The following is a 13,867-nucleotide window of genomic DNA, read 5'->3' as shown; positions in this document are numbered from 1 at the left end:
ACATTTATATAAATACAAATCACAGAAACTCAAAACTAATTCTTGAAACATAAAAACATCCATATTGTACAAATGCTAATAAAGTAAAAAAAGATGAGAAACACAATGTTTGGTAATATTGATGAAATGGAAATACAGCCCAAACATTATGTTTCTAATTTTCCTATGATTAGTTTTACTGCTTGCACCATAGCTGCATAATGTAAATATTGATTTCATGTTTTTAATGGATTTACATATTTTGTGTAGTTTTGATTGCGGTTTGAATACTTTCACATTGATAACTGAGTGTATGAATCAGAATGAATCTGTGCACACTATTATCCATCCATCCATCCATCCATCCATCCATCCATCCATCCTCTTCCGCTTATCCGAGATTGGGTCGTGGGGGCAGCAGCTTGAGCAGAGATGCCCAGACTTCCCTCTCCCCAGCCACTTCTTCTAGCTCTTCCGGGAGAATCCCGAGGCGTTCCCAGGCCAGCCGGGAGACATAGTCCCTCCAGCGTGTCCTGGGTCTTCCCGGGACTTCATCCCGGTTAGACGTGCCAGGAACACCTCACCAGGGAGGCGTCCAGGAGGCATCCTAATCAGATGCCCGAGCCACCTCATCTGACTCCTCTCGATGCGGAGGAGCAGCGGCTCTACTCTGAGCCCCTCTCGGATGACTGAGCTTCTCACCCTATCTTTAAGGGAAAGCCCAGACACCCTGCGAGGGCACTCCACCCTTTTCCGGCTGAGGACCATGGTCTCGGATTTGGAGGTGCCGATTCCCAACCCAGCCGTTTCACACTCAGCTTGCGAACCGATCCAGAGAGAGCTGAAGATCATGGCCTGATGAAGCAAACAGGACAACATCATCTGCAAAAAGCAGTGACCCAATCCTGAGCCCACCAAACTGGACCCCCTCAAAGCTCTGGCTGTGCCTAGAAATTCTGTCCATAAAAGTTATGAACAGAATCGGTGACAAAGGGCAGCCTTGGTGGAGTCCAACTCTCACTGGAAATGGGTTTGACTTACTGCCGGCAATGCGGACCAAGCTCTGAAATCCGGTTGTACAGGGATCGAACAGCCCTTATCAAGGGGTCCAGTACCCCATACTCTCAGAGCACCCCCACAGGATTCCCCGAGGGACACGGTCAAATGTCTTTTCCAAGTCCACAAAACATATGTAGACTGGATGGGCAAACTCCCATGCACCCTCCAGGACCCTACTAAGGGTGTAGAGCTGGTCCACTGTTCCATGACCAGGACAAAAACCACACTGTTCCTCCTGAATCCGAGGTTCGACTATCTGACGGACCATCCTCTCTAGGACCCCGAAATAGACTTTTCCAGGGAGGCTGAGGAGTGTGATCCCTCTGTAGATTGGAACAAACCCTCTGATCCCCCTTCTTAAAGAGGGAGACCACCACCGTGGTCTGCCAATCCAGAGGCACTGTCCCTGATGTCCATGCGATGTTGCAGAGGCGTGTCAACCAAGACAGTCCTACAACATCCAAAGCCTTGAGGAACTCCGGGTGTATCTCATCTACCCCTGCCCCCAAGGAGTTTTTTGACCACCTCGGTGACCTCAGTCCCAGAGATGGGGGAGCCCACCTCCGAGTCCCCAATCTCTGCTTCCTCATTGGAAGGCATGTTAATGGGATTGAGGAGGTCTTCAAAGTACTCCCCCCACCGACCCACAACGTCCTGAGTTGAGGTCAGCAGCGCACCATCCCCACCATATACTGCACTGCTTCCCCCTCCTGAGACGTCGGATGGTAGACCAGAATCTCCTCGAAGCCATCCGAAAGTCGTTCCCCATGGCCTCCGAAGCTGCATCCCGCTTGGCCTGCCGGTACCTATTAGCTGCCTCCAGAGTCCCACAGGACAAAAGGGTCCTGTAGGACTCCTTCTTCAGCTTGATAGCATCTCTCACCGCCGGTGTCCACCAACGGGTTCGGGGATTGCCGCCACGACAGGCACCGACCACCTTACGGCCACAGCTCCGGTCAGCCACCTCAACAATAGAGGCACGGAACATGACCCATTCGGACTCAATGTCCCCCACCTCCCTCGGATAGTGGTCGCAGTTCTGCCGGAGGTGGGAGTTGAAGCTACTTCTGACAGGGGACTCTGCCAGACATTCCCAGCAGACCCTCACAATACGTTTGGGCCTACCAGGCCTGACCGGCATCCTCCCCCACCATTGAAGCCAACTCACCACCAGGTGGTGATCAGTTGACAGCTCCGCCCCTCTCTTCACCCGAGTGTCCAAGACATGTGGCTGCAAGTCCGACGACATGACCACAAAGTTGATCATCAAACTGAGGCCTAGGGTGTCCTGGTGCCAAGTGCACATATGAACACCCCTATGCTTGAACATGGTGTTCGTTATGGACAATCCGTGACGAGCACAGAAGTCCTATAACAAAACGGGTTCAGATCGGGGGGGCCATTCCTCCCAATCAAGCCCTTCCAGGTCTCACTGTCATTGCCCATGTGAGCATTGAAGTCTCCCAGCAGAATGAGGGAGTCCCCAGAAGGTATGCCTTCTAGCACCCCCACCAGGGACTCCAAAAAGGGTGGGTACTCCAGACTGCTGTTCGGCACACACCCACACCCGCTTGGCGCCTCTCACCGGGGGCAACTCCAGAGTGGCAGAGAGTCCAGCCCCTCTCAAGGAGATTGATTCCAGAGTCCAAGCTGTGCGTCGAGGTGAGCCTGACTATATCTAGCTGGAACCTCTCAACCTCGCGCACTAGCTCAGGCTCCTTCCCCTTCAGAGAGCCAGCTTCTGTAGCCAAGGATTGGACCACCAAGGTCCCCGCCTTTGGCCACCACCCAACTCACACTGCACCTGACCTCCTTGGCCCCTCCCATAGGTGGTGAGCCCATGGGAACGGGGACCCACGTTGCCTCTTTGGGCTGTGCCCGGCCGAGCCCCATGGGTGCAGGCCCAGGCACCAGGCGCTCACCATTGAGCCCCACTTCCAGGGGCTCCAGAGGGGGGCCCTGGTGACTCGCGTCCGGGAGAGGGAAAACGGCGTCCAAATGTTTTATTCTTCATGGGAGGTTTCTTTGAACCGCTCTTTGTCTGATCCCTCACCTAGGACCAGTTTGCCTTGGACAACAGAGCTCCTAGGATCATTGGGACATGCAAACCCCTCCACCGCAATAAGGTGGCGGTTCGAGGAGGGGACAAATCACTCAATCCAAATGAAACAGCACATTTATTATCATTTGTAAATGCCAGAAGCATCTTGATTTTTGTCATTTCTCCAGTAGACGTTGTTTTACACTGATAAGAACATACACTTTGAGGATATATAAGGAAAGTATTGCGAGAGGGTTTGCATCTCTGGGTCAGGATACAGTCTCTGGGCATAATAATTCAAAAGTGAGTTGCACAATCTGAATGAAATGAAATCTATTTCCAGAGATTTACATTCATTACAGATATTAGTTATTCATTTCACCCAAACTGCAGCATGATTAGGAAAGGACAATAAACATTTTATCAACAAGATATAATTCAATAATTTTTATTCTATGTATTATTGTTAAAATCACAGCTCTAGTCAGTCGTTATATTATTACTCATATAAATGTCATGTTTTCTAATTGTTTAATTACAGCTTTAAAAGGAAATTAAAGGCAAGTGATGCTCTGAGGTCAGCTGTTCTAATCACCCCAGGCAATTTGCAGACTGGACCAGTGGTCCCAGGAACCAATCAGTACACCATGGACGGGTGAGAATTATCTGAGCAACACTTTCACTTATGACCATTAACATGCAAATAAAAAATTAAAAATGTATTTGTGAATGGAAATGTGTCCTATATATACATAAATTACATTTTTATAATTATTTTTTTAGGGCCAACCCTGTTCTCAACATGAAATTTGACACCCCAGCAGACCTTGGATTTGATGAAGAAAACTCCAGCAGTGACAGAGCCAGGTAAGAATTTGCTTATTGTCTCCCACAACTCTTTTGGCTGATCACTGCAGCTTTAGTTCAGAGGCCACCTGCTTTTTTATATGATTTACTATACTTTGGGTTCATGTGCTGATTGCTGCTGCTATGATAAATTGGTATAGCAGTGTTAATGGCTTCTCCAGTTTGGTAATGATACTTGGTAATGATGTTTTAGTGCCCTAAAAGTTGTGGAGTTTTTGAAGAGTGGAGGATACAATTATCTATCTAATCCACAAGGCTTATTCTCACCTAGACCAAGCTAGCAGCACTGTTAGGGTTATGTTTTTGATTTCTCAAGTACCTTAAATACCATCCACCAATCCCTGTTAAGGGGATAAACTCAGAGATATACAGGTGATTGACCCTATTGTGCCCTGGATAATGGACTACTTGGTGGTCAGCATCAATGACAGGTTGGACTGGTCTCACAATACAGAGGTACTATAAAAGAAAGGGCAGAACAGTTTTCTTTGGAAACTGCATTCCTTGAATGTGGGATGTGACATCCTAAACATCTTCTAAATCTCTGTCACGGCCAGTGTGATTTTCTGTGCTGTGGTGTGGTGAGCTTGTAACATCAATTTAAGAGAGGTCCACTGAATCAACAAGCTAATTAAAAGGGTCAGCTCAGTTAAGGGATACACTCAGTTACCCCTGAGCAAAAGAGAGAATCTCTCTGACACACTAACACTGAGGTGTTTCACCAACAGAAGTATGTTAAAAAACAATACTGGGGCCACTATCTATCTATCTATCTATCTATCTATCTATCTATCTATCTATCTATCTATCTATCTATCTATCTATCTATCTATCTATCTATCTATCTATCTATCTATCTATCTATCTATCTATCTATCTATCTATCTATCTATCATCTCTATCTATCTATCTATCTATCTATCTATCTATCTATCTATCTATCTATCTATCTATCTATCTATCTATCCATCCATATACACAGAACTTCATTCGTTTTATTTAAGTGCAGCCATGTTGGTTATTCTTTCTCTTTTGCTCCTACTTCTTCACATTAGACAGTAATGTAATGATTTGTGCCAATTCAATGACTCCTAATGTCTTATTTTGGGAAGACACTGACATCAGCTCACATCATTTCAAATCAAGTGATATGAAAACAAATGTACAGTTCCTGGGAAATATGGTTGATGAGGCTTATCTGACCACCTGTTCACACACTCGGGTCCATGTCTCTTGGCTTCTTATTTTATACTGCTTCCAGTGATTCCAGCAGCTTCTGTCCAATTGTTGTTCAAGCACAATGGAGAATTGTCTACAACACTTAAGCTCATAGTCCTTACTGGCTCTTGCATTTCAGTAGTGAGGAATGTCATAAATATAATCAATCATACTATAATGCTATATTTTGTGAAAAGTAGCATATGGATGAAATTTTTTCAATATGCTACCGCATTTCACTTAGCTATGTTGATCACTGAAACTAATGTAAATAGATATTTTGACATAAGGGAATGAGACAGTATGTGGATGTGTAAGAGAAGAGCACCCCCTAGACATCTCTCTAACTTGAAATAATTTTAAGAACACAATCTATGAATCTTTTTATGAATGTTAGATCCCCAGTAGCTTCTGGGCTGACTATTCTCGATTTTCTATTTCAATGACACTGTAATTTACTAGCAAAACACTACATCACAGTCAACACCATTGCATCCAATAATTTTACCTTGAGACTTCATTTAAATATATTTTAACTCTCCATCAAGCACTTCTTTCAAATATACTGTATACCTTTTAAGAAATATGAAGTACAGTTAGCCATAAACCCTAGACCACCCAAAACTAACAATAAGCTGAATAATGCCTAAATTCTTTACTCCTTTGTTATTTTTGTAAGGCTAGGTGATTGAGTTTTTTTTTTAATTCACTCACTTTTCACATTTCTGCCCATGACTAAAATTAACATGTAATTAATTTTAATATATAAGTAATATACCATTATAATAGTAATTTTAAGTAATATATAAGTTATATTATTATCTTAATCTGTATTTCCATTGCTTTCTTTTTAGCTTCAGCTCCTTGGATTTGAATGTTGACATGGAAATGACCGATAAGGACACAGCACCTATGATGGTAATTTAGGCACAGGATAATTTAAAAAGAGAGGATGTGTGTGTTCAGAATCTGCATAGCATTGCGGAGTATATATGAGACAAAGACCCTGTCCCCTATCATGATACTACTGAGGCAGAGCCAAACCCAAAAAAAGAAACCACATAGAAACCCAGGCTACTACCTACAAATAAATCCATCTGTTTTCATTCACAAGGAGGCACAAACAAAAGCAAAATTTCAGCCAAAGAGCCCATTAATGTTATATACACCACCACCTTGATCTACAAACAGAATTCCACACTTTCTTCTTCCTCATTCAAGGCTTTTATTCCTGTCCTCCCAGGGAGTGCTGATGATTGCTGCCCTCCCACCTCTGACCTGCTGGAAGGCAGATCAACAGGACTTTTTAGGCCAGGATTTGTGATTTCAAGGTCACTACTGTTCCCACCCAAATTAATAGGTTAAGTCATTTTCCTTTAATTTTCAATAAAGTCCTTGACTATGTTATTCACTGTTCCTGAATCAAATCTCTCAGATCAGCTTTATTGATGCCCTTGAGAATGTTAAAGACCTACATGAGGTCATCTAGAAATCATATTTGTTCAAAACTGAAAAGTTTTAGTTGTTCTTTGTGCTCTTTTAATCCATGGGTAGTCTTGTGGGGCCAGACGTGATTCTCAAATGAGAATAAATATCTGGGGACAACCCATTAAAATATTTGTTGTGAATGGCGGCAAAATCCAGTGCTGCAAAGGCTACAACCACAGAGCTTCTTACTAAAACACCTGTCCCTAATTCCTTCAGTCAATGAAGAAAACTAAACCATTAGGGTTCAGGGAGAGAGCAAATGAAACTGAATAAAAAACTTGACGCTGAAAGGAAATACAAAGCTGTAACTGCTGTTATCCACTCAGAAACTCTGTAGCACAAGGAAACATAAGCTAATTAATCATTTAATCATTTTGTACGTTGTAATGACTGAGGATACACACACACACACACACATACGTAGACCAGTGCTTCAGTTTTCTATAGTATCTTTCTGTCTTTTTGACTATTGCATCACTATATGGCATAACAACAGCAAACAGAGTTTAGATAAGCATTGTGGTGTGTGGACATAAAACATGTTAAAATGCTGCAACTCTTTTGTCATGAAATGTTTGCATTTCCAATTAGTAATTTTAACTAATTTTAGTTAATTGTTTAGACGTGCAGTCAGAAGGTGGATCTCTTGCAGTCTCGTCTGTAGATTTGTTGATTTGAATGTTTTGAAAACTGAAATCAACATCTCCTGTGGCTCTTTGTTATCGGCTTTTAATGGCAATCCTTTTGACCGTGTGTAACATACCGTTTACTTCAAATGCATATTTTGCAGTTCATATATTCATGAACATTGCTGCCAATTCTTTTAAGCTTACATAGACTCCTACACTATCATCATTATGGTGAACAACAGAGAGCAAATACAGCACCTGCGACAAAATATCATATAATCTGATGTTACGGAAAGGCTTTTCGCCTGCAACAGGTTATGCTTATTTTTAACATGTGCATTATGCTCTCTGCACATGCAATACATATTTTTAAGCTTAACAGGGCATATTTTTTAGGAGACTTTTCAACTGTTCATAGTAATCAGTGACTTGTTTTTGTCAGACCAGGTTAACAAAATCACCACTACTTTTTACGGTGCAAAATCAATGCCCATACTTTGGGTACCACCTTCATGAGGCATTGAATTGGTTTAGAAATGTGAAACTTGGTAAGCAGTCTAATTGATCCCACCCAGTATTAAGCAAAATTCACTCATGGTTGTCTTCAGATGTATAAATTATACGTCTGGCTTCGGCGAGACTGATCCATGGGTTATTCTTCCCTGCTAAAATTTCTAGTGGGGCTTTGATTTTTAACTTAGTATGATGACCAGTGCAGTTACTTTTGCACATTGCCTGGGCTATGTGAAAGTACTATCAACATAAAACGCTAAATTCTTCTCCTATAGATCAGCATCCTTCTTCATGTATTTATAATTCACTTTTTTTTCTAACATCAGAATGTGTTTTTCAAGCCTATATCCAGGTTTTGAAGATTACCAAGGTCTTTCTGAATATATTTTGCTGCCTCCTCCAGTTTCAGTTTCACAAGTTCACTAACTATATCAGAATCATTATCACTAACATCAATTTGAAAAATGAATGGCCTAAATACAGATAACTGAGGGATTCTTCTGTTTTTATCTATACTATCCATCTTTGGCCTATTATCTAGCTTGAAATCTATGAAAATGTGTATTTGGCTAATTGGTGATTCTAAACTGGCCTTTTGACAGTGTAAATGTGGGCATATGGATGAGTGGGCCCTATGATGGACTGGCACTTCATCCAGGTTAAGCTCCTACCTTGCATCTGATAGACTCATGTCCTGTATAGATCTAAACCAATCTGAAGGTCAGCTTTGTTGGATGTACTCTGCCTATAATAAGGATATAAAATCCACCACAGAAGAGTGATTACACACACAAGACAAAACATTTTATTTAAGTGGTATAGAAAAGGTCTGTAATTTTTATAACAAGGGTGTTAGTGATCACTTGGATAAAAATCTCATTTGATCACCACTCATAATATTTAAGTTTCAGTCAGTCAGTCATTCTCCAACACGCTATATCCTAACTCAACCTAAAATATTATTCATTACTTTATACATGCATACCTGTTGTGCCTTTCAGATAATTCAAGAAGAAGATGAAGAATGCAACATCAAAGAGCCGCATTACATTGAGCCACTCAGTGCTGCTTTAGCTCAACACAAGAATAAAGAACCAGAAACAACCATGCAGTTCATCAACCCCACACTTGACACCACTGACCTTTGAAGATAATACTCTAACAACAACAACAACTGCCTCCGAAAATGATTTGAAGCCTTTGCATCACTTTCATATCTTTGTTGAAATAATGTTGAATACAGTTGTTCTTATTTTATTTAAGTGTCTATTATTTCCTCTTATTATTAAAAGGCATTTTTTCCAAGGCCCAGTTTTGGCCGCCTTATAATTTCTTTCTGTTCTTATGTTTGGTTTGCTTTTCTTTGCTAATGTTTTATTCCAAGACTCACTCTGTTCCTTTTGACTGATTGTATTGTAAACAGACCTTAAAAAGAAGAAACTAAACAGACAAGTGCTAGTTGTACTCTGTGACAGAGTCCGGGGCAAAAGCTGGCCCTTGATTTTGGCATTCCTCATGTATACCACCAGATCCTATGCTGCTAAATTTCAATAGGGCTGACAAAAATGGAGAGAAGTGAAAGATGACACACAAGCATATTCTAAAAGTTTCATTTAGTGTGAGATATGACGTGTCTTCCAGGGCACTGATACATTTTGATTGCTTTAGTTTACATATATACAGATATTTAATTATATTTTTTGAGTAAATAATACCAAGTACAGTTTAGTCTGTGTAGGTGAAGTCCCTCAATTGTACTCAGTGCTGCTGGAATAGATTCTGCCCACCCAACTGCAACCCTGTACTGGAGTAAATGGTTTCAGAAAATACATGAGTACAGTAAATGTTTGGAATTTGACTTGAATGTCCATTTTACCAAACTCACTAGTTTTGCATGCTAGGTTAGTTCCTATCTTGTATCTGTTAAATTCCAAATACTGGAGAAAAAGGGTCTCGAAAAATGGATGAATGATAGTAACAAGTGTGGATGATATGGGGAAGGCTATGAGATATATAGATCATTTATAAGCAGTGGATAAAAATAACCTAAAAGTCAAAATTATAAGTAAAAATGTACATTTTTTTTTCTAATATTATAGACAGAAATAGAAAAAAAAAACTAATTTTACATGTTGCAGTTTTGTGCAGACTTTTCTTCTTTTGTTGTTTTCCTACTTTATGTTCATAAGTTATGACTACAAATTAAGAAAATACACTGATTTACCTTCTTTTAGGTTAACTAGTATCTGTACTTAAGGAAATAGGTAATAGTTATGCGTGTCATATTTGGGGTTTTCAGTCATCATCATTTTGATAACTCTTTATAATAACTTTCATTAATAAACATTTATAAACCTTTACAATGCATGAATGATTCAAACTTTTGCTTGGGTGCTGCAGGAAGACTTGTGATTAATTGATACATAATTTCTAAACTTGTAAAGTGTTACAGCTTGCATTAGTTCTGTTAATGTTTGAAAGCAGGTAGAAACATCAAAACCCCAGCTTTACAGGCTGTATACATTCATGAAAAACACACTTGTATATCATAAACAAAAAATGTGTAATTGGTCTTTAAAGGTTTTTGTCACTATGGTGAGGCTGTTATAGAGAGAGCCCATTGTGAAAAAGAAACCCCCTTGCCATTAGAATTCTGAGTGTTCAATAGACAAGGAGAGTTCTTCAGCTCCACTGACTAAGATGGCAACACTGTGCACTCTAAATCTGCCAGAAACAGTTAACAGTCACTAAATAGTAACACATTAACAAATAATTTCTCAACATGAATAATGTGTTACTGAACAGTTAAAAATATATTATTAGCCATTTGTTAAATCACATGACCTCATATATGACCTCATATGAATTATGAACTGTCTGAATGTGCACAGATCAATAGTTTAAGTATTATTTGATGTTTGCCCAGGACTAATAAATGAAAGTTATTATAAAGTATTAGCTTCTTGAGTATTATAAGATGTTTGTCCATTACTTATTAATGAAAGTTATTATAAAGTATTTCCGTGATTTTTGTATAAATATACTAGGGGGCTTCGACCCCTACTCGCTTCGCTCTCCAACCCTCCTGCCTGCGCAACACGCCAGCAACTTTGCATCTCTGCCGGTCACGTATGTGGATTTCACTTTCACCAAACAACAAAACTTTTAATTCTCGTTGATAGGCCTCTTCATTGGGAAGAAACACTACTTTTCCCTGATGGCAACACAAATTAGACGATCTACAAGTTTCCGACTTAAAGTTTAAAGCCAAACAATATCTATATACTTCTATCATATCACCTATGTCCATATATTCGATCTCTTTTCGCTTTTATCTTTTTTGTCAATATCGCACTGAATTTTGAGTCTGTGTTTGGAATTACATCGTGACAATGCAACGTGTAACTGCCCGCGAGTGAATATCATTTCTTTCTCTCTACACGAACTGTGTCTGACAATAGCATTCACACAAATGAGAAATGATTGAACCTTGTGCGTGGTTGTAAATGTTTTAGATGTGGGCAGGACTTTTCAAAATCTCTTTGCATAAAGTCTTTTCTTGTGGGGCTTGAAATTTTCCCTCACGGTATTTCACTTTCACTAAACAACAAATCTTTTAATTCTTGTGGATACACCTCTTCATTGGGAAGAAACATTACCTTTCCCTGATGGCAACACGAATTAGACGATCTACAAGTCTCCGACTTAAAGTTTAAATCCGAACAATATATTCGATCTCTTTTCGCTGTTCCGTTATTTCACCGAGTAATAATTTCCATTTTTTTGTGCCAATGCAATCTTTACTGTCATTTTTTTGAGACTTTCAAATTTTCGTACTTCCTTTGTCTCTAACCTGCTCTGCATGTGTATCGCGGCAAAGTTTTTGAATTCTTTACGACGTTCTACTTTGTCATGTAGTCTTTGTCTTTTATTTCTGGCTCCGGGCGTGGTTAAATCGCTTGGCACAAAGTCTTGTCTCGCTGGACGTGAAAGTGTCTCTCTGAGAAAGTCATGTCTCATCTCTCTTCCTAAGATTTTTTTATTATAATAGAGAAATAGTATATGTTGAAAATGTTTGGTTTACAAATTATTTTTGTAGGAGTGTAGTGAGAAAAAAGCCAGGACACACTCTACAGCCATCAGTCAATGCTAAGAACATTCAGTCTTACAGTGTCACGCTATGTGGTTTTTCGTGTACTGTAAGTAATTTTTACATATGGTAAAACACCTATAATATTTAACAATGATAACACTATAACAATGTAAATATGTTTTAAATCAATATGTTCTTTATAGTTCTTCTTAAAATAAAATGTCTTCTGCAGTAGCTTACAAAAAATGGCGACTTTGGGGATGTCATCTTGGAAGGCCCAATATAGTAAACATTAGTTTGGTGATGTGCCTATCTGAAACAAATCTTAAAAGAATGCTTAACCTTTAAACCCAGGCCTCAAGGTTTTTATGAGAACTAGAAACAAAATCTGCATGACCCCAAACTTCAGAAGCCTGCTTCCTGGCTTACTCACCAAAAAGAAGGTAAACTGGTAAATCCCAAGAGGGAGAAGGAAACTGCATACAACTCCGGGTCCAAATAATCGAACAAAAGTTCTTCAAAGATTAAACAGTATATTTTACAAAATTCTTAAAGACAGAAAGCAAAAATCAAAATCAAAAAGGTTTGCCTACAAGAGGCAAACTAGAAGGAGAAAAAAAGGCCGTCAAAGAGCCAAGAATGTAAAAAAAGGTCAAAAATTTGAAACCAGAACAATCAAAATCATCCATCCATCCATTATCCAACCCGCTATATCCTAACTACAGGGTGATGGGGGTCTGCTGGAGCCAATCCCAGCCAACACATGGCGCAAGGCAGGAAACAAATCCCAGGCAGGGCACCAGTCCACCGCAGGGCACTCACACAAACACACCCACCACTCACTAGGGACAATTTAGAATCGCCACTGCATCTAACCTGCATGTCTTTGGACTGTGGGAGGAAACCGGAGCACCCGGAGGACACGGGGAGAACATGCAAGCTCCACGCAGGGAGGACCCGGGAAGTGAACCTGGGTCTCCTAACTGCGAGGCAGCAGCGCTACCCACTGCACACTGTGCCGCCCAATCAAAAACATGAAAGACAAATACAAAGAGGAAAGCCAAATAGCAGTAGTAGAAACAAATGCCACAGGACTGGCACTGAGTTTTCCCCCATCATACAGTATATACACCTGGCAGGTGCAGCATCAGAGGGTCCCATCCCGTAAAGGTAAAGCAAACAAGGTGCATAAAAGAAAGGACTAATGAATACACAGACAACATAATAAAATAATAAAAGGTAATTAGTGAAAGAATACTCATAGACAAATAATAAAGTATAAACAAATCAAAAACATAATTAACAAAATGATTACTTATAAGAGAAAGACAAAAATACATAAAAAGGAAAGACACTAGGCCCATTCCATAACCGCTAAAATACAGGGGTAAAGTGTGTGCACCTGCAGCATTGTGGATCACAACTTGATACTTTTTCTAAACTACAGTCATAGAGTAAAGTGATTCTAACTACTGTATTTGTTTCCCAAACAAATCACTAAGTTTAGATCTTGTTTAGATATTTTTCATGAATGAGTCAATGTGCAATTATTTTGTTAAAAGTATTTTTGTTAATCTTATGAAAATGAGAAAGAAAAACATGCCTGTTTGATATTAAAAGAATTATTTTATTTAATAAAATTCAATTTTATTTCACTTTATGTTAATGATATGGGATTTTACTTTATTTACTAATGACAACAATGCACAGTTATGTTCTTCTTCTTAATCAACACCTTCCTTCCTAGAAGTAAATCAATATTTCTGATTTTAGAAAACCCACTTTGGTCCAGTTCCTTTCTTGATTTTGTTACCAGTGAGCAGCAAAGCATGCTAAAGATAAATGATTTATTTTGCTTTTGTACTGAAGTAAAAATTTCCACTTGAAGCTTATGTCGAGGTTACCCATTTTAGGTTTCTCTGAACATAATTAGATCACTTTTAAATTCAATTAACTATTGTGTAACATTCTTCACTGAGT

At 39.7% G+C, this 13,867-nt stretch overlaps 1 protein-coding gene across 1 annotated transcript in view; it reads left to right on the top strand.

Annotated features, from left to right (window-relative positions):
- The window catches only part of cdhr2 (cadherin related family member 2), a 170,653-nt gene extending 161,383 nt beyond the window's left edge, over positions 1-9,270 (top strand). The window contains exons 29-32 of the mRNA XM_051934136.1: positions 3,621-3,734; positions 3,863-3,946; positions 6,019-6,082; positions 8,796-9,270. Coding sequence (XP_051790096.1) covers positions 3,621-3,734; positions 3,863-3,946; positions 6,019-6,082; positions 8,796-8,942 — 409 coding nt within the window. The 3' untranslated portion in view covers positions 8,943-9,270. The remainder of the gene's footprint in view (positions 1-3,620; positions 3,735-3,862; positions 3,947-6,018; positions 6,083-8,795) is intronic.
- The last annotated feature ends 4,597 nt before the right edge of the window (positions 9,271-13,867 follow it).

This window comes from Erpetoichthys calabaricus, chromosome 11 (genome assembly GCF_900747795.2).
Source record: "Erpetoichthys calabaricus chromosome 11, fErpCal1.3, whole genome shotgun sequence".
NCBI classification, from domain to species: Eukaryota; Metazoa; Chordata; class Cladistia; order Polypteriformes; family Polypteridae; genus Erpetoichthys; species Erpetoichthys calabaricus.
Note: the sequence above shows the minus strand (reverse complement) of the source record. Positions and strands in the feature narration are given on the sequence as shown.